General features: G+C 32.5%; 2 protein-coding genes across 5 annotated transcripts; one reads left to right on the top strand and one right to left on the bottom strand.

Annotated features, from left to right (window-relative positions):
• Positions 1 to 961: 961 nt before the first annotated feature.
• Positions 962 to 4,843, top strand: Ric8a (ric8 guanine nucleotide exchange factor A). Of its 3 annotated transcripts, XM_072017925.1 has the most exons (11): positions 962 to 990; positions 1,100 to 1,193; positions 2,476 to 2,522; positions 2,608 to 2,747; positions 2,980 to 3,089; positions 3,169 to 3,622; positions 3,693 to 3,939; positions 4,013 to 4,157; positions 4,226 to 4,376; positions 4,443 to 4,562; positions 4,643 to 4,843. In XM_072017925.1, the coding sequence occupies exons 2-11, from the start codon at positions 1,133 to 1,135 to the stop codon at positions 4,767 to 4,769; spliced, it is 1,602 nt and encodes a 533-aa protein (XP_071874026.1). In that variant the 5' UTR covers positions 962 to 990; positions 1,100 to 1,132; the 3' UTR covers positions 4,770 to 4,843. The 3 variants fall into 3 exon arrangements, with proteins under 3 accessions (XP_071874026.1, XP_071874025.1, XP_071874029.1); XM_072017924.1 differs by lacking the exon at positions 962 to 990 and having other exon boundaries at positions 1,091 to 1,193; XM_072017928.1 differs by lacking the exons at positions 962 to 990; positions 1,100 to 1,193 and having other exon boundaries at positions 2,382 to 2,522.
• A 120-nt stretch (positions 4,844 to 4,963) lies between these two features.
• On the bottom strand, positions 4,964 to 19,871 carry LOC139994873 (B-box type zinc finger protein ncl-1). Of its 2 annotated transcripts, none has more exons than XR_011801783.1 (11): positions 19,000 to 19,871; positions 18,135 to 18,912; positions 17,628 to 17,959; positions 17,341 to 17,545; positions 16,770 to 17,268; positions 16,470 to 16,637; positions 16,145 to 16,395; positions 15,713 to 16,070; positions 15,393 to 15,625; positions 14,566 to 15,272; positions 4,964 to 7,255 (listed from the first exon to the last, which is right to left on the bottom strand). XR_011801783.1 is itself a non-coding variant. In XM_072017879.1 (11 exons), exons 3-11 carry the CDS (start codon positions 18,813 to 18,815, stop codon positions 15,168 to 15,170), a joined length of 2,832 nt encoding a protein of 943 aa, XP_071873980.1. In that variant the 5' UTR covers positions 18,816 to 18,912; positions 19,000 to 19,392; positions 19,476 to 19,871; the 3' UTR covers positions 4,964 to 15,167. The 2 variants fall into 2 exon arrangements, 1 of the variants encoding a protein (XP_071873980.1); XM_072017879.1 differs by having other exon boundaries at positions 4,964 to 15,272; positions 19,000 to 19,392; positions 19,476 to 19,871.
• Between the last annotated feature and the right edge of the window lie 1,026 nt (positions 19,872 to 20,897).

The raw sequence follows: 20,897 nt of genomic DNA, 5'->3' as shown, positions 1-20,897 counted from the left end.
TTTAAAACTGAACAAGTTTTACTTCGACAAGTTTTACTACAAGTTTTACTTCGAGTATTTTTCTAAGAAAGAAGAAAGACGGGAATACTATATTTCATTTAGAAAGTGGCGCATAATTTACGCATCTATGCGCGCGCTATTCCCGCTCGTTGGACAACCCTACCCTTCAAGGTCATTCCTTTTCTATTCTTCTACGCCCTTTTTATGTCTGCCCGGATGGAATAGAAGAGTTTTTATAGCGGTATGTCCTTGGAGCTCGACAATGCCGGTTTCCTGTATGAGGCACCTGTTGTATCGCTGCTCTTTTCTTCACCACGCCTAATGTGCACATCCGACGCGATCGAAGAATTTATTTCTCGCTTTTTTGTTTTCTTTCTTTCTCCTTTCTCTTCGACCGTTACTTCGAGCCACAGTCAAAAATAACCTGAGACTAAGTGACGGAGAGTCCTTTTTAACGTGAAGAGAACTGTGCGAAAGTGTGGAGGATGGGATGATAAGAATAGCACATAGCTATGGGGGAGAGACATTTTGTCTAAACTATGATCCCCTGTTTTTCAACTTTTAGTAATCGATAAACTATTTCCCATGTTACAAAACTTCGACGAAATTATCCTTAACCAATAATGAATCCTATAGAAATTTACCAACATTAATAGACTTGCACATTGTAAATGGATGGACATGAAACAAAAATAATGAAAGTTTAATATGTATATAGTAACTGAGCATTTTATATAAATTGTAATTGGAAGACCCTACGCCAATGCATGATTTTCCTAATACCAACATTTCTCCTGATATACGTTTTTGTGCATCATGGCGTCTCCTCCGGCGAAAAAACTTGGTGGCCGAGTGATTACAAGAGTGTGATGTAATCCGCGCGCGCACGCTAGTCAGGAGGTCAAAGAAATGCCCATAGCTTGTTTTGTACGCGGAGAAGAAAGTCGTTGAACCAGATCGCCAGAGCATCGACCACGGAGTCGACGGCCGGTAAGTGGAAGTCTCCGCGAATAGAAACCTGTTTCTCCTTGATCGTGTGTTCCACGCCCTTTCTCCTGGTCCCCGGTTCCCCCAGAAACGGCCCTTATGTATGTTACAGGGTCAATCTTCGACAAAATGTTGCGGGCTAGGAATGAGTAATAAGAGCTTCTTCTGCCACCTAAAGGGAACTATGGCTAAATTCCGTGAGAAAGGTTAGATTATTTTTTTTCTTCGAAAGGGCGTTGCAAATTGTAAGCTTCGTTTAGGAGTCTGAGAGGATTGGTATTATTAGTGGAAACTGTAATAAGAAATATATGAGTTAGTAGTGAAACTATATAATGATAACCAAAGTGTGATAATAAGAACTATTATTGTATATTTATATTATTAATATTATATAATACTATTTTATATTGTATGATATAATACAGTTTTAAAGTTTCGAATATTGTTAGTCAATCCTATATTACCAAAACTGCATTCTTATTTGATATTAGAGCTGAATATGTGTTTCTTCATACTTCTCAAAATTTTCAAAATATTGCTCCTCACAATGTTAGAACATTGGATGTATTAAAATATTGCTTGCTTTTATTTTTACTTTATAAGCTATTTTTTCAGCTATCTTTGAACCTAACAGGTTGTTTTCATTTCTTTCCATGCTATATAAAAATCCTCTGAACTAACATAAACTAGCACTGAAATCAGAAAATTTACAAAAATGTACTTACCATATGTTTCTTCTGTAACCTTCATATATAATATAAGAATATTAACATTGCATTATAATTTCAAAATAAAAACGTAGATCTAAATATTATCATAATTTCTTTACCCTCTTTAAATCATTCTCTAATCTCTTAATTTTCAAAGTTTTTAATTAAATTATTTTCATCCAAAAATCCAGAAGTATTTAACTAAATTTTTACTTACTCAATCTGATGTAATGTAAATCTGAATAACGTGAATTAATAATAATAAAATCTTCATTAATTTCTGGAGTCAGTTTTTCAAACTCTCCATGCAAGATCAAGATGAAAGTGGTGCCGTTATTTACGAAATGTTTGATTTCAAACCTCTTATCGATTCGATAATCGGAACCATTTTCATGTTTTTCAATAAAAATTATCGAAATTACCAAATCCTAACCTATATGATATAACCTCTATTACGTAATATGAGTAAAATTTAAATCCACTTTGTTTCCTTAATTGAAATACTTAGAAATGAGAAGATTGCAGCTCTCGTTGCGAAATTTAAGATTGATCAGAATTCTGAGATTTTAAAATGTTCTTTTTGAGTGCCTAGTTTCATAAAGATGGCGCTCAAGTTAGGTTACTTTAATGCAGTAACCTCGATCCGTGTATAAAACGTCGCTTAGACGTTTAAAAGTCGTCTGGAACGTCATTTTTATACGATATAATTTCTTTTGAATTTGACAAGTATACTATGCGGATAGTAATATGGAGGCATTAGTGCGACGAATAATTTCAGATACAAGCGACGAATTTTCAAAAGATATTGCCATCTTTGAGAAAAATGTATGTTTAAATGTCTCAAAGATTTTTGTGAAGAGTTAATAACATAAATTGTTTTTGTTTGATATTTATTTTTATATTATTTTAGTATGGAAGCAGGACTGTATTCGAAGAACTAAACCACGATAAGTTACGAGAAAAGCTATGGGAAAAATTGTTTCATTGTCTCTCAGATAATTCACAGTCATCACTTCATCATAATTGTTTATCTACTTTACGGATACTTAGGTAATACTATAATATAGCTGTGTGCGCTTGTATGAGATACAATATGTTATTGGATATGTTGTTTTATGTGTGCAGGGTATATATAAAAAACTTTATTGAATAAACACATTTTTATTTTTAGCAAAACATTAGAACTTTTATGACAGCCACTTTGTGTTATTACTTTAAATGTAGACCTATAGCTTTTGCTATTATTATTAAGTAATTCTATTGTTTTTCTCCATTAACGTAGCAGAGACAAAACAAAGCTATACGAATTAATCACAGACGAAAGACTAGGTATTATATTAAATAATGCAGCTCTAAAGGACACAGGTACAAAAGAACATATTTATACCAATGGTAAGCACATTACATTTAATCACAAAGTGTTCAGATAAATATCAAATATTTGGAATTATTTTATTTATTTATTTTGCAGTTACTGTCGAAGCTCTCAAACTACTATGTAATTTAATATTCAACAGTGCAAAGGTACAGGAAATATTACCAAAAACACTTTGTTTGCAATGCCTAATTGAACGTATGAAAAAATACAATGACCACATTCCATACGAAGTAACGTTATTCGATACCAGAATTGTATTCCTAATTACTGCCCTAAACGTTACCACCAGACATGTTGTCAAAACAGAATTAAATGGAGATGAATGTCTGATAAAAATGTTGGAAAACATAAGCAATCAATATGAACAAGATAAATCACATGATATTAAGGAAGATAATGCAACATTACTGTGTGAAATTTTAAAAGCATTATTTAATTTGTATATAAATTCAGATGATATGGTAGAAGAAGAGAAGAATAAGAGTTTAGTTCTAATTTTGAGGAAACTATTGTTATCTGAATGTGAGAAAGAAGATGATCTTCAGAGGTATTTATTACCTTTTACATTGTCATATATGTATATTATCTTATGTTGTTATACTATATTTATATTCCAGCAACATCGCAAATCTATTAACTGTAATACCATATTACTGTTATTCAGTAATGATACCTCCTAGTAAAGAGAAACACAAACAAATATATCAAAATATGGACATGAGTGCAGTATATGTTTTATTAAAATTTCTAGACAAAAGACTAAATTACAAAACCGATTTAATAGGAAATCTCAGTCCAATTGTTACTACTTTTATCAGAATGGTTAAAGCTGAGAGATTGATTAGAAAATATGCTAGGCTACAGGTAAAACTCTCTTCCATTCAGATGTTCCAAGATATTTAAGTTTGTTGTATTAGTTATTCGTCCTTTTTTTCAGATCTTACCTCCTTTAAGGGACGTAATGCATCGCCCAGAAGAAGGAACTACTCTAAGGGCTAAACTGTGTAAATTATTAACTTCTCCTGTAGTAGAGGTACGAGATCTTGTTGCAGAGTTCTTGTTTATACTGTGTAAAGAGAATGGTAAGGCTACAAATATTTAATAAACTATAATATATATTTAGTTAATAATATATTCCTGTTATTTTTAGTTGTTCGCATGGTAAAATATACTGGATATGGGAATGCTGCTGGTATGTTTGCAAATAAAGGATTATTAGGATCGAATAAAAAAAAGCCAAATTATTATTCTTCCGAATCAGAAGACAGCGAAACTGAGGAATACTTGAAACATAAGGAACAGTAAGTTTAAGCTTAAGACCATAATGAGTTTGTGTTACAATTTTAATAAAATCTGTACTTACAAAGGATCAATCCTGTAACTGGTTGCTTTGAAGATCCAAAACCTAATCCTTTGGAAGGAATGTCAGAGGAACAGAAAGAGTATGAAGCATTGCAGCTTCTTGGTCTTGTTGATAAGTTAACGAGGTTTGTACTGTTATTCATTTATGAATATAATAATCAATTCATTTTTGATACGATGTTTATGATATATCTGATTATTTTAGGGAAGGTGTGATGCAACCTTGTAGGATTGGAGAAGACGGGAAACCAAAGCCGATTGAACACGTCTTGGAATTGCAAGAGAAACTGCCAAAACAACCATATGCCTATCAGGATTCTGATTCTGATTGAATGCTGAGAAATAGTTCTTATATATAAAACTATATAAAAGAACAGACATGAAATAAAAACATGTATGTACAAAATGTTCTTTTACTTTCGTACCCTGTTTCGTCAGCCAAGTTCTTCATAATTCGGAAAATACAATGGAGGTGAAATAGTCGTATGTTTAAATTGAAGGTCGTAGAAATATAAAGAGAACGATATTAAAGTTGGTTTGCTTACTTTATTGAAAAAAGAACAAAGAACAACATTACAAATTAAACAATTGGCAGGAAATAAAAAATATAACAGTTTCCAAAATCACATGAAATATTTTAAACATTACAATTTTGGTAAATTATGTTATGTGCTTTCGTGAGCATCACAATATATTTATTATTGCATTTAGTAAGCCTATACGCAGACAAGAACGTATGTTTCCTACATATTTGAGTAACTCTTTCTTTTTCTCTTTTGCTTGGAAACGAGATCCGCGCGGGGCGTAACGAAGTTGGGCGAATTGACAAAGGTAAATGGCGAGAGAATAGAGTCTTATACTTTTTTTTAAATACTTCTCACTCACGAGATTTCGAAACGAACAAAAAGGCGTCTTAGCGCAATGATTATGCAGAATATTATTGTAAAAGAACTCTGAAAAATATATTCAGAGTAACAATCTGTTCCTCCTTCCCCCCAAGTTTTGCCCGTCCCGCAGAGGATACCTTTCCAAAGATTATATCGCGCGCGTGTACATTTGACAAATATATAAGTAGCAACTGTTTTCCACATATCTTTAAATACAATAATATTAATGTAATACGTAGATTAAAATATTTTGCTTTTCATTTTATTTTTTTTTCCATTTTATTATTGTTTGTAAAAGTGTATATAGAAGTGTATACGTATAATACCATAAATTTGAATATTCCATATAAAAATGAAACTAAAAATTTAGTAGGTACCGACGTAGAGAAGAAAAAAGGAAAAAAAGGAAGAGAGAAAAACATTAATAATAATAATAATATTAATAATAATAGTAGTAGTAATAATTAATATAATAATCAAGCGGAAATCCCCGTTGAAATGAAAGGAGAGACTTCGCATTTCTCTATTTTCTTTATATACACATATATACATGCGTACATATGCATACTGTGCATAATATACACACATATATATATCGTAACACTTATATATGGTGTATGCGTGTATATTATATAAGACTAGGTTTTTAACAAACTTTGGGGAAATTCGGTAGGAGTGGATGGTTGGGCACGATGAGGAATTAAAATTAGAATCATCAAAGATATCGCTCTTTTTTTTCTTTTTTCTTTCTCATTCAAAGGACTTAATAGAGAAACGAATATACATATATATGTATGTATTTTAATATGTACGTATATGTGTATATATATAATATATATGTATATATATTTATATATATATGTATATATATATTTATATAAATATCGAAATACTTTGAAAACGAAAATTCGCGGTTATAAATATATATATATATATAGATATAGATATATATATATTTTTTTAATCTAAAGGCTGAGTAGTTTCGGGGGGAACTGACAATTCGATTACACGGTCGATATATGCATGTGCATTTCTCCCTTTTTCTTTCTTTTTACATATAACCGTACGTGTAACTCTCGCGCTAATTAATACAGTATTGATTTTTTTTCAACGTTTACAACGTCACCATGCTCCTTGGCATCCCATTAGCATATATAAAAAATATATTTGGAATACACGCTTTCTCCATATTGCATTTTTACCACTTCTCCCTTGTCTTGTACTATCCTTTTATACAGTTTACAGTTTTGAAGTATTTACGCAACATGTCGGAACATCTTTCTTTTTTCCCATTTCCATGAAAAGTTTCATCTAATAAAAAATACCAATGGAGGTCTCAGGAAAACATGGTTTACGCATAGCAAACCGCGTGAATTTCTTTTTTCTCTGTCTGTTATCAACTCTTCCCTTCACTTACTATTTCTTTCTTATATTTCTATTCTCTTTGTTTGCTTTTCTGTTCCTGTTTAAACCATACGCCCAATATCTATTTGGATATTGCGCTACATTAAACTCTATCCTCAAAGACATTGTTTCTTTACTTAATTCCAGTATACAGGAGTATATGGCTCGGCGTTCTTTTCTCACACATTACTGTTCCCTTTGTTTTATCAGCTTATTTATGACACCCTGACCCTCCCTATGTAGAACAAGTTTTGATTTGTTTCATTCTCTTTGAAGACATTTTTGTTATGAAATTGTCCATAGAAGCTCGTAAACAGTTCAGATCCAAAACAGATCTGAATTTAGAGATTTGTCAATCTTTCTGGAATAAGCAAGTCCTTTCACAATGTCCTCCGTGATAACAAGGAAGACTAACAAGTCCTAATAATCCATTAGTTTGAATTAAAAGCTCGAAGCTGGACCTCTTTTGAACCCTTTATGACTAGAATGTTTCTGGAGATGCCATTCCCAGGTACAAGATTTGGCGACTAATGAACAAATTTGAAGAAACACAATTACAAAAGACCAAGATGAAGGCAAAAGATAAAAAGAAATCCCTTATATTATATGAAATTAGCAAATTCCCTGAAAATGTTCTTATCTAAATCTGAAACAATGTACGAAGAACAATTAGAATGAAATTCGTTTTCCTCACTAACTATCAAATATTACTTACCACCTTTTTTAACGATACAGCTTACAAATAATAAGTTATAAACTATAAATAACATGTTATTGCAACATTGCACATGGGATAAGCTGCATGTCTTCTGTCATTTCCTACCTATTGCTTAAAACAGTACCACTTGAAATCTTTACCTCTTGTTACTTATTCGCTTCGGTTTCCTTCAAGATCTTTGTGACTGCTGGCTCAAGGAGGCATTCAAATGATAAAATCACAGAAATCCAGTTGCCAAGGAACGCCGAGCCAGACACTAAGCCAAGAATCATCCATTCAGATATAATTTTTGCTACTAATGAATGTAACAGGATTTATTCATAGAAGAACTGTTTCTCTATTTTGCATCGAGGACGTTTTTAAACCTGTCTTTCAGCCTAAAACTGGCTGCCACCTCAAGATTGAAGTGTATTTTTGTTGGAAAAGCGGAGGTTCCAAGCTTTTGTCGTTGGAAAAGTGAAAAAACACACAGAGAGAGATCACGGGAAACATCGAAGGGCGTGCACCTACGCCGATGGAATGCAACGATTTCTTTATGTGTCCATTTGTGGTCAATTTGATATGTCAAAGAAAACATCTCCGAAAAAAAAAAGAAAAAAAAAAAGGAACGCGTGTCTCGTTAAAATTAATATCAAAGTAAAACGAGGGTTTTGTATACATATTAGGTGTGTGGATATATATATATATAATATAATATATATATAAATGTATATATATGTATATTATATATCATATGTTAATGAGTAGGAAGAAACGAAGAAAAGAAAAAAAAGAAGTCACATTTCTTTCTTTTTACTTCGCCCTCTATCAGCCCGTCCTGTCATTTTAAGTATTATTAAACGTCAAGTAACTAATGCAAATATAAATAAAGCTATATCAGAGGCTTAGTAAGGAATGAAACCAAGTTTATACGCAACTACGCGTTTTGCTCTCCCTCTCTTTCTCTCATCCCTTTCACGCTTGCACACGCACGCCTCCTCTCTCGTTTTTATACTTATTACCTAATCATAGAATACATTTAAACATTTGTACTTTAACTGACTAAGCAAGGATTTTTTTTTATAATCGTTTAATATTTCTGTCTTTCCTCATTTTTTTTCATTTTTATAATTGTTGTGTGTATATATATAGATATATTATATATATATAATAATTTCTTCTTTTCTTTCTTTCCTTCTTTTTTACTCCTTTCTTCATATTTTCTTGTTTTTTCTTATAACTCTAGAACCACTGATACCCCGTGTATTCTTATTTTTTCTCTTTTACTTATTAATGTTTATAATATAAATGGAACTCAATTCGAACGAATCATCATTAAATAAATATCGATGACAAATAAAACATAAAAAAAAAAAAAGAGAAAAATGATGGCGATCGAAGTGCTTCTATTCCTCTTCGTTCCGTTCGTTAAATTATGCAGTCAGTCGTTCGCTTTTTTAAACTCCGTTTTGTTATTCTTCTTTCACTTTTTTTTTTCATTTTATTTTATTTTCATTTTAGTCTTTCTTTTGGCACTAAAGAATTTCACTACGCGTAAAAGTCTGCGGAGGATTTAAAAAAATTAAGGATGAAAATGAAAAAAGAAGATCGGCGGAAACTATGCGGCCTGAATTGGCGAGAAATTCAAACCGAGGGCCTGCCAATTTCTTTTGTCGGATGAAGAACAATCAAAATCTCGTTTCCTCTCGAATCGAGCCAACTAATAAAAGATTAAAAATGATTGTTTAACGAAGGCGGAATGGGGAGAGGAAATGGTATGAAAAAAATGGCCGTTCTGTAAATTGAGAAACTTTCCTCGGTGTTTGTCTTGAGATCTACACTTCGTCTTTCTTCAACTTGAAAAAGCAAAACACAAAAAAATAAAAAGGAAAAAAAAATGTAAAGTCTTAACGATTAACTATATTTAAATTAATGCTATTATTAAAAAATAGTAATAATGGTCACAATATAATAATATTAGCAATAATAAGTATAATAGCAATAATGGTAATAAGAGCCGTTCAAGAGCGTTCGCGCACTTATTTAAATTAAAAAAAAAAAAAAAAAAGACAAAAGGAAGAAATGAAAGATAAGTTGTTGAAAAAAACTGGCGGGTCGAGAGGCAACGAGACGAAGGAAATCTTTTATGTCTTTCGTCGTTTCGGTTTGAGTATTGGAGAGAGGAAGAAAACAAAAAAAATATGTAGATTTGAATAATTAAAAAAAAAAAAAGGAAAATAATACACATAAAAGAAATTTGTTAATTAAAAAAAAAAAAAAAAACGAAAATCGAGGGTCAAAGTGGTAACAATGATCGAAAAAAATCAAGAAAAGGAAAAAGGAAACAAAAATAAAAAATTGCAATAATAATAATAATAATAATAATAATAATAATAATAATAGTAGTAGTAGTAATAGTAGTAGTAATAGTATTCATAATATTATTAATAGTTGTAATAATAATAATAGTAATAATAATAATGATATAAAACATCAAAGTTATGGGGGGGAAAAGGAAAAAGAACAGAAAGAAAAACCCCACACGAGGTGCCATATTAATTAATAATGGAAAAAAAAATGGAAAACTGAAAGTGGTGTCCCCGTTTTACAATAAGTCCGTCATGTGTGAAATGGTAAAATGCACGCACCCAACATTTTAACAATGTGGAAAAAATCAACACGACAATATATACATATAAATATGCCCTCTTCTCTTTTAAACAACCGACACAAGAACACACATTAATGCCTCGACGAAGATAAAAAAATAGTTGTTTAACGTTACTTAAAAACGACCTACAAGAAATGAGTAAAGCGATGAAAAAAAAAAAATGCCACTTTAAAAGGAAGAAAAAATAAAGAGGAAAAAAGCAACAAGGAAAACGCACTTATTCCAGATGAATAATTTAATAAAAATACGGTTCTCTTAAACCTTTGTGAACTCGTCTTCTGTTTCCTCTAATTCCTATGTCCGCTATATTTAGATCTTTGTACAAATACACGACGAATAATAACGCTCGAAGGAAAAAAATATATGTATGTACCTATGCATGTACGATTTCTCCTATTTCTCCCTTCACCTATAACATCTCCGTTCCATCTGTTTCTTCTTTTAAAGTTAATATTTTATAGTTACACTTTTAAGTCATGTTCGATAAAATGTCTCTCGCAAGCAGATCAATTCGACTGCCAATTCTCATCAGCATAAACACCGTGAGGGTAATAACTTTCTTCATTTTATTACGCTCCTTTATGGCTATAGTAAAAGATCACGGTTCGACTTCCAGGATAGCCATGGATCTTAGATAGAAAAAAAAAACTCGGTAATCGCGTAAAGATAAAACCTTTCTTTTTCTTTCTGTTTTTTCCACAACTCTAGGAAGACTATGATTAACCGTAGGCTAGAATTCAGTTAATGACGCAACCTTTCTTTTTTTTTTTTTTTTTTTTTTTTTTCATTTTAAATCCTATCGTTAATGTGTATATGTATATATCATATATTACCTGTGTGTATATATATATATATATATTATATATATATAAGTGCCCCCCGACGCGATATCCGCAAAAAACTCGCGAGTGTAATCTTATTTTTATTGTATCACTTAAATGTGATGCGATCTTCAAAATCAGGAACATATTTTATATATTTAATTTTTCGTATCTTCTTTTCCTTGTTCGTAGCATATCCTCCGCTTTTTTTTTTTTTTTTTTTGGTTTTGACTATGCGACACAATTTTCCTGTTTTTCATCATATTTATGGCTGACAAATAACGGCTTTTGTCAGATGTATATATTTTTCTCTTTCGTACACATTCTTACAACTGCAGCAAAACTCATTCTTGTACACATTGTCAAGTAATAGACCGATTATTAATCAATGTCGAAAACATAAAACCAAATATTTACACTATAAACACAAGAATTTGTTCGAATGGGAATTTGAAATCACGCGTCACTTTTAAATAGCCAAACTATACTTACGAAATAAATGTTTCCTTCGTCAATAAATACATAGGAATGATCGAATCAATAGTTATGAGCCTTTTCTACTGTATTAAAATTTTTAAAATCCTTCGTTAAAGTAATTAAATTTGTTCCTCATTGTTATAAAGATATCATAGATACGAATCGTAAAAACAATGGACACCTTTTTTTACGAATTTCAATTTCTTTTTTTTCTCTTTCTCCTTTCTTTCTTTTTTTTTTTTGTATTTCTTTTAAGCTGCACATAGATAGCACGTCATCGTAAACGAACACAAAGAACCATTACAAAAACCGAAATCGTGTCGAAGAAGTATATTTAGGTGGCATCTAAAAAGGCCTTGGAAACTGTTTTTATTTATATATATATATATATATTTTTTTTTTTATAGCGATAAAAACATTAGATCAGATAAAAGTATAATACGTAGAACATATCTGAATACGTTTACTTTAATAGACTGATAGTATATATATCTTTTGTCTCTTATAAACTGCTTACAATAAGGTGATATATTCATTACTTTTTTGTCATTTAATAATTATTAGTTATTTTTCTTTAACAATGTAAGCAGAGTTTTCTTTATGTAGTTTTTATGTCGAGAGTGACTATTATAATTCTATACATATTAGGATAATAAGACTTTTGAGATTGTAAAAATCATCAAAAAATCTATCACAATTACCATTTACGTAACATGTAATCCCCGTTTCATTTTTTTTTCCTTTTATATTATTATTGTAATTTAAACATCAAGGCAAATAAGGGGTGAATTTCAACAGTGGCCTAAATTAGCCAAGTAGTCTTCCACAGATAAAAATATGTAAATAGAGTAAATCTATATACTAAAATATTCAAGTGAGCGTAATATAATAATTTTGTGAGGTAAAAGACCCTCTCATTAATGGTCATCCATTCATTACACTATGAGTCCAGTTTTTATTTTCTTCTTCTTTGTCTTCAAATACGACTGGCAAAAATGTTTGCAACATATTTCTCTTTACTTTTTCTCAATATTATCTTTTTGCTTCTCCTTTCTTATATTCATATTGTGTATTGTGTATATAATTCATACAAACCATTAGAGACCATTCGATGGCTTTGTATCGGGTGTTATTGTGCATTAAACAGAAATACACCTTCCACAAGGCGTCTCGCTAACAACATTTCGTTTCGGTACCTCTAATAATATTTACCTTGCAACGACATCAAAGACTCTGTAAGGACACAACTTATCCTGACGATACTATTATCACAGGCATTATTTATATAACTCTACTAACCATGACTATTAAATACTTCAGAATTACTTCTTTTTTTTTTCTTTAATATATATAAAATTAAAACTTCTAATAATAAAAGATGATTACGACTTATCAGCTTAGGTGTACGTACGTAGGCTTCGTGCAATTTACTACAAATGTTACGCGCAGATTTATTATTTTTTTCTGTTGTTTTGTTTTGAGTAGCTCTATTATAGCTTTTCTGCAATTTTGCACCGTTCTCCTTGAGGTTTTAGACATATCCTCCCACTTTCCTCACTAACTAGCCATTCATCCCTTTAAAACCAATTCTATTTAGCATAGCCAATTTGTATGCGAAAAACAAATTTGTCAAAGCTATCCAAGTAGAAATATATATATATATATGGATGTGCTTTCTAACATTTGGTATGGCAAGATAGTTATTCACATTCAATCGTTATTGTAGGTAATTATATAATACAATATATAGCGATCTGCCAGATATATCCGTATATATACATATATATGTGTATATATATATACATATATATATATATGTTGTATACACATTGCATTTATATTTTTGTTTTATAGTTTCAATTAAATCTTAAGGCTGATCATGTAAACAACCCTAAAAAATATGTGTATTTCTATATATATGTATGTGTTTTACATGGATTTTCATCTTTTTTTTCTTACGGATCATGTTTAATTATATATACATAAATAGAAGTTGTTTAGCAAACTGTACGTTGTTTTTTCAATTTTTTTTCCTTTTTTAATCTTTTTATACATAGATAAAGATATTGTTCCTATGATACCGGTGGTATAATTTTTACTTATGAACCTTGTATAATATATTACATGATCATTCCACAGCATTGTTAAATCTCGGAACGATTCTGTAATTTTTGTAACAAATACATTTACATGGTATGGATATATTATTATTATTCTCTAGCACCACGAACCAATAATTCACACACGCATATATATGTATATATATTGTATTTATATGGTGGACCATAATAAAGCATCCTGAGTAAATATTGTAACCATTACGTGCCTCGCCTATTATATATTTTTTTTCTGTTTCTTTTAACAATGCACAAACGGGATCTATTATCAGTGGCAAGTCTAGAATAATTATTTTCGATTTTTTATTTTCTCGAATGTAATTCGTGTACGATTCCTCGTCTCGCAAGACAATTAAATGTTTGATTTTCAACGTATCTGTAATTCTATGCTTTCTCTCTCTCTCTCTCTCTCTCTCTCTCTCTACTTTAACATTGCCCCGTAAAATTCCTTTTTTCTTTCTTACTCTTTCTGAACTACTAATTTTCAAATGCACGGAGAAGAATCACCAGGAACATAGCTCGTATTATTCCTTTTTTTTCAGTTTTTGTTCTTTTTTCTTGTTTAAGCTTCGTGTCTGCCGTAACGAGGAGTACTGGATGTGTTTTCTGTTCGTTTTATTTTTTTTTTTTTCATTTTTTATTTGTTTGTTTTAAATAGAGATATGATATGATAAGAGCAGGAAGTACTACCATGTGTCGCAGCATGCAACATTTGTCTTCACCGCAACGTTAAGCACAGGAATTTGTATTATTATTTACTTCTTCTAATAACCGTAACCTTTTCGTTTCTCAACATGCTTATTAGATTACTTAACGATTCTTAACGAAATCTTAGAAACTTAGTGTATCTACAAATAGATCTCGAAGTAACGTAGGGAAGAAAAAGTCTTATTAATTTCTCGTTTCCTTCCACTCGTTCTTTGTCGCCACTTTTATCACACATTTTCGTAATACCACCAGATTAAAAATACACGTTGCTTCGAGTACGGATTGAAAAATCAGTGTGTAAAACAGTGCTCATTAGAGACTAGAATAATTTGATTTATAAACATACCTAAAATACTGACGAAGTCGAAGATGATGTGACCGATTGTGACGGAAAGCTACCGTTCTGCAACTTCCTTCCACATCTCCTCCTCCTCCACTTCCGGTCGAAGCGATCCAATTCGGCTTTCTTCCAATTTCCTCTCTCTGCTACTCCTTGCCTAACTGTGTTTCTTTCTTTTTCTTCTTCATGTTAATTTTTCTTGGCAGTTTACCAAATGCAACTTCGCTAAATTACTATTTATACTGTTTTTTGGTCGGAGACGTACGTTTACCTAATTTTTTTTTTTTTTTTTTTTATTTTTATTTCTTCTTTCGAACGTTGTTACTTTCATAAAACAGGGACGCACTTATACTTGTTTTTCCATTTTTTTTTCTTTTATACAGACTATTAAAGCTGCATGCTGCACTCGTTTGTAATTCTATTGCTTGGATAGGCCCAAATCTCAAAGAACTCAATGTCACGGGCATATTGGATATTTTTCTTCTTTCTTTCGTTTGTTTCTTCGTATTAATCGATTTGTTCTTCGTTGAGAGTAGAGCGACATTCACCAAGATAATTCCACTCGCTGAAGAAAGTTACGACATACTTATTTGGTCTGCCTCTTCGCTTCATGATATGTAAAGAGTGTTCAACACGAGGACGTGGTGATTATTTTTAGCCAGAGTTACAATATACCCTTCTGAGGTTATTTTCAAGCCACAACATCGAGAGACCTGCGAAATTCCGTCAGGTGATCGTTTGATACGAAAAGAATCTAACCTTTAATTAATCTCAATTCAATGTTCAGAAAAGAGAAAGTTAATGGGACATGTGATTAATTTTGGGACGTTTACCTTGACGTATGGACATTCGAATTCGGAAATCAAGGAACCATCTCTTGAAAAAACAGCCACATGAAAACGGTTACCATGCGAGTCTCCTATTAATATATCTCCTGCATCGCTAATATCGATCCCATTTGGGAAGTTTGTTACATTGTCACAGCCAATACGACGCAAAAAGTTTCCCTCCTCGTTAAATACCACAACACAATGTCCCTTAAAATCACAAACAAAATATTCTTTACCTGAAAACAAAAGAAGTTTATATGTATAGTTTACAAAAGCTTGAAACACACCATATAGCCAAACATAATTTGATAGGAACTATTTACCACTAATTGCAATATCACTTGGTTCTCTCATATATTCACTGCAATCGAACCAGTTTAACAGCTCTCCAGTATCGCTGATTACAAACACTGTCGGTGATACGCTATCAACAGCCAAAATGTGGCCTTCGCTAGTCACAGCTAGGCCAGCTACAATATCGATGTAACGAATTGCTATTTTCTTGATAAAATGACCACTTTTTGTAAATATCTGCATCCTCGATCGTTCGTTCCCTCGATCACAAACAACAAATTTTCCACTGTTCTTCATCACGGCAATCTTTCTAGGGTACCATAATTGCCCCTCTTCCTTACCAGGAACACCAAATTGGAATTTGAATATGCCAGTCTTATCAAATATCTAAAAATAAATTTCGAATATTAATACGAGCAGAGAATTTGAATTGACTAATTTTCAAATATTGAAAAAAGTACCTGAATTCTGTGATTATTCGTGTCGGCAACAATAATATCTTCATCGGCACTTAAACAAAATCCATGAGGTGAGCTGAATTGACCTTTACTGGGACCTAACTGTCCAAATTTACACCTAATTTGCATAGGAGTTAATTTCGTGTTATTCGAACGTGGATGAGTATAATTTCCAGAACCGGAACCAGTTACATTGCCAACTGTATTTCCCACTACTACAGGCATGTTATGCATGGAATCTCCTCTTAAATCATCTGCAAGAAATATCGATATGTAATCAAATCGTTTTGACTTATTTGAAATATACAATAGTCCAGAGAGATTTTACCAGCACCCTGTGAAAGTATGGTGGAAGTAGATGAAGATAATGATTGAAATCCTCCATTTAAAAGACTGTTAGCAGCTAGACTCAAGTTTGGTGTGTCCACAATGGCTGGCGAAGGACCTCTCCCTAGTACTAGACCACTGCCACCATTAATAGTAGGATTGCCAAGATCTGGAAATAAACAAATGAAGTAAATGATTACACTACATTTGAGAGAGGGGGGAGAGGGGAGAGAGAAAAAGAGAGAAGGGGGAGAGAGACACACACACACACATAAAATAGTTCATATCAGTGACCCCATACCTTGATTACCAAGTGTGTTTCCTAATTTTGCAAGAGCTTGCAAATTATTAATTGCATGGCTGGTAGAACTCAGATCGCCGGCAAATAAATCTGCTAAAGTGAAAGACGGCGTTGGACTTGGATTCGAACTCGGCCCAACTACGTTCGTGTCTCCAACCATTTCGACTTTTTCCGCCAGACTAGCTAACTGCTGTAGATTGTATTCTTGAATACTAGTAAGCCCATGAATAGGACCTGGAGGAAGAGATACAGAAGGTGGTGGAGGTGGTATATTTTGAGGGCTGGATGTTGGAGGTATAACAAATGAAGGGTCACCTTCGAAGGAGGATTGCATTGATGTAGGAAGGGAAATGGGAGACCTTGTACTAATAGAACGAGGACAGCCCATTGAAGTATGAACAACTTGTTGGTTCGCAGAAACTCCTGACATAGTTGTAATTGTTTCTGGAGTGGATTTTGTTAGTGGTGTGCTTTCTGTATGAAATTTACCAAAGACTTCCTACAATTATATATTTCATTAACGTATTTTTGTTCATTCAGATATAATTAAACATATGTAGTATGAACCTACCTTCAGTGCTTTTTCAAACTGGTTGTAGTCAGTTTGAAATTGAATAGAAAATGTAACATTTGGCTTTGGTGTGTTTTTTATTAAATTCATTAACTGTGTTCCTACGATGCGACGAAGAGCAAGGATCTCCACAGCATCACCATGCTCAAGAAGTCTGGAGGTAAAACGACAAGCATCTTCTATCTTCTCCACTGTCTTTTCAACACTGTAAACGTGAACAATGGTGTAGTAAATACGTTTTAAAGATATAGATAATATTTGTTCCAAGTTAAGAATGTTCCTCTAACCTATGAAACGTGTCCATTATTTCTAATTCCCTATCTGAATGTAATTTTTCAAGCTCAACCAGGGCATTGTCTCGACATTTCTCTAAAACAGCCTTGTAACTTTGAAATGTCTCTACAATTAGATCTTTAGCTTGATCATGTTGTGCTTGTAGTTCACTAAGTGCATTTTCTAGTTGTGCAGATACTTGGTCACAGTCTGCAATTCTTGCTTTACTCTCATTCATCAATTTTATTAATTCTTCTTTCTGGCGTGGTTCTGCATCCACCAGTCTTTCATACTGATGCTCTGGAGCTTTGTGTTCAATAAGCAAACACTCGTTGCATATAGGTTCCTAAATTGAACAATTAATAAAGTGGGTTTTTTAACATTTGATCTTTATACCATTACTCTTAACAATAATAATACAATAAGAGGTTTAAGTATATTCATAATCCATACTATCTATGGACTCTACAATCCTCAACAGATTATCACAAAATCAAGGAATTTGGAGGCATGCTAATTACCTGGCAAGTGTAGCAGTAAAATTTCATATTTTCAGCAGGATGATATTCGCAAAAAATAGGTTTGTGTATTGGTATAGCTTCGTTGGATTGCTTTAAATCTTCAAAGGCCATGACCTTGTGACTTTCAAAACAACGCATGAACTGGTGTGCGGTGTTGCAATTTGGACATAAGAAGTTGGCACAGTCCGAGCAACGTGCAACCGCACTCTCTTTGGCTTTACACGAGGTACAGAGTACAGCCATGTTCTCAATCGCGGACATGTCAAGTATATTCGTTAGAACATAATCGCATGTCAGTGACGCAGCACCCTTAGAACTAATGGAAGTTTCTTGTTGACAGAGCGGGCAGATTAGGACAGAACTAACTTTAGAGTCACCTGCCTCGTCCATCAGAAGCTTATCCAGGCAAGCCTCGCAAAACACATGAAGACAAGAGAGCACTCGTGGAGAACAAAGTTTGCTCATGCAAATAGCACATTCCTGATCACCTGATTCGCCTGAGCCACAGTTTATTTCTTCCAAGGCATCACCAGGATTGGAGGTCTCGCTGCAGCTGGTAACAGTGTTTATGTTTCGTTCAGTAAACACATTCCCATTCTCCACATCTTCGTTTTGAGTGATACCAGTTCCAGCTGGAACCGAAGTTGTTCCAGAAGGAACAGCCACCATAGACGATGCCATCTTTGTAAATCACTTCGTGTTTGTCTGCGAATATCTTCTCCTTTGTGGATAGTTTTTTTATTTCTTACAGACAGTCTTGCCGGGGTAACCGTGAGATCTAACGTTTAATGTTATTTAACTAAACATATCGCTCCAATGAACGAGACGAATAATTACGAGAAGAAAAAAAAGAAAAGCCACAAACCCCTTTTTCAGATCGTGAAACACGAGGGCCAAGACATCGTAGCATCGATCGTTTAATCAACGAAACAAAACACTGCTAGTCACGGTTGGCCACCACCAACGGGGATTTCTACTATCGTGTGTATAAAAATAATGCTTGTGGCGCACACTAATGAACGGAAAAAAGAGAAAGAGAAAAAATCAAATCAACGCAGGACGCTCGTTACGACGAACGAATTTTCGTTATGCAGCATTTCAAGCTCTGACATATTTCGTTTTCGTCTTTTTTTATTTTCCTTCTATCTCTCTCTCTTTCTCGTTGCCTCGTGTCTATCGAGATAAAAAAATTCCTCTCCAAGTTTTACTTCTGTAGTCACACACACACACGCGGTTAATTCGTTTCCCTTCCCTCTCTCTCTGCAAAAGCTTTGAATCTATTTTTCTTTCTATTTACATTTGTAACACTATTCTCTTCGTCACTGGTCTCGGAATGCTTACCAACTGAATTCGTATTAAATATTCGTTTTGAACAGGATCAACGTTTTGACTTGCGTATCGAATGTACTAAGAAACATTTTTATCGATCATTCACGAATCCCCTTTGAGTCGTTTACGATAGCGAAACGGCGATTGTTTCAATTTCAATTGTTATCTGACACCTCAAACCGCGAATATTTCTGATTTTTTCATATGTAGAGCGGAGGAATAAATCATTCGAACCAAGAAGAGTTGACCCCAATGCAGGAGCCCTGCAAACAATTAATATAACGATGAGTGCACTTATAGACCCGTAACGCGGGACTTAGAAACTTCCCCAAGTTTCGTCGATGAAGCAAACCGGGCGACATCATGCGACTATGTCAAAAATTAGAGACGTTGTAAACTTTGAATGTCCTTATTGACCCAATTTTTCAATCTACAATGAGAACAATACAGAATACTTCAGTAATTATTAGACTGCGAATATTTATGCAAATTTGTATTTTTGTAAATATACTTTATAAAATGGAACTTGTTTAGAAGATAGAAAATTATTTTATCTATTAAATATTGTAAAGGATACTATACTTTGAATATCTTATATATTTTTGCATTTTTGTACGTATTATGTGCATTTTGTGCACTTTAAATTTCCTATGAATGCATCAAAATCTGCTGTCTAGCAATCATGGTACAATCGGTAACGATTCCACATAAAAAAAGCAAGTTGAATGTGTTTTTCATAAGATACTTTGTTTCCAAGAAAATTAAAATTGAAAATTGAAAAGAGAAATAGGAAATTAAATTAAAAAATTTATCTGCCGTACCAGACCAAACTTTATTTTCTTAAAAATGAGACCCTAAACAGAAAACTTTTATTCTATACATTTTTTACCTATTTGCGCATTATTTATCTGCTGATTGGTGACTTGTACCTAACCAATAATTAGTTAAATTACTAACCAATTTTTTAAACTCGATTTTCACGAAAATTAAGCTTTGTATGAAAAAATGTTATTTTATATTTTCGATTTATTTTTGCACATAGAATCACCTCTTAACCTTATATGATTATCTTTCAGATTGAAACTCTTTGAGTATAAGACTCTTTTACAGTATAAAAAAAGTGATTAAATAACATTTTTTAAATTTCGCGCACTTCATACTATATTTTCATGAACATCGTATAGGATAAATATTCAGAACCATTTATTAATAATAAAATGATAATAAATAATAAAATCATCATTCTTTGAAAGATTAAAGAATTATTTGACGTAAATTACGCAACGTTAGATTCAGTACCTATAATTGTGTTATCATGAGTAGGATTATCAACAGTGGTTTTCAATCAGCGACATTCGATATTTCATTAGAACCTCGCCACGAAAAAAAGAAAAATATAACCAAACGTTTTATTAGATTTTTTTCCCTATCTTT

This window comes from Bombus fervidus, chromosome 15, assembly GCF_041682495.2.
Source record: "Bombus fervidus isolate BK054 chromosome 15, iyBomFerv1, whole genome shotgun sequence".
Classification (NCBI taxonomy): Eukaryota; Metazoa; Arthropoda; class Insecta; order Hymenoptera; family Apidae; genus Bombus; species Bombus fervidus.
This window is presented reverse-complemented; position numbering and strand designations above follow the sequence as displayed.

What these genes read in the sequence shown, in the direction of transcription:
- Ric8a (XM_072017924.1), top strand. Translation starts at nt 1,091, where the DNA reads ATGTTACAGGGTCAATCTTCGACAAAATGTTGCGGGCTAGGAATGAGT. An exon ending in AAAGAAGATGATCTTCAGAG is followed by an intron (nt 3,623 to 3,692) that starts GTATTTATTACC and finishes TTTATATTCCAG; the next exon opens with CAACATCGCAAATCTATTAA. An exon ending in TACTTGAAACATAAGGAACA is followed by an intron (nt 4,377 to 4,442) that starts GTAAGTTTAAGC and finishes GTACTTACAAAG; the next exon opens with GATCAATCCTGTAACTGGTT.
- LOC139994873 (XM_072017879.1), bottom strand. Translation starts at nt 18,815, where the DNA reads ATGGCATCGTCTATGGTGGCTGTTCCTTCTGGAACAACTTCGGTTCCA. An exon ending in AGTTTGAAAAAGCACTGAAG is followed by an intron (nt 17,269 to 17,340) that starts GTAGGTTCATAC and finishes ATATAATTGTAG; the next exon opens with GAAGTCTTTGGTAAATTTCA. An exon ending in CATACTTTCACAGGGTGCTG is followed by an intron (nt 16,396 to 16,469) that starts GTAAAATCTCTC and finishes TATTTCTTGCAG; the next exon opens with ATGATTTAAGAGGAGATTCC.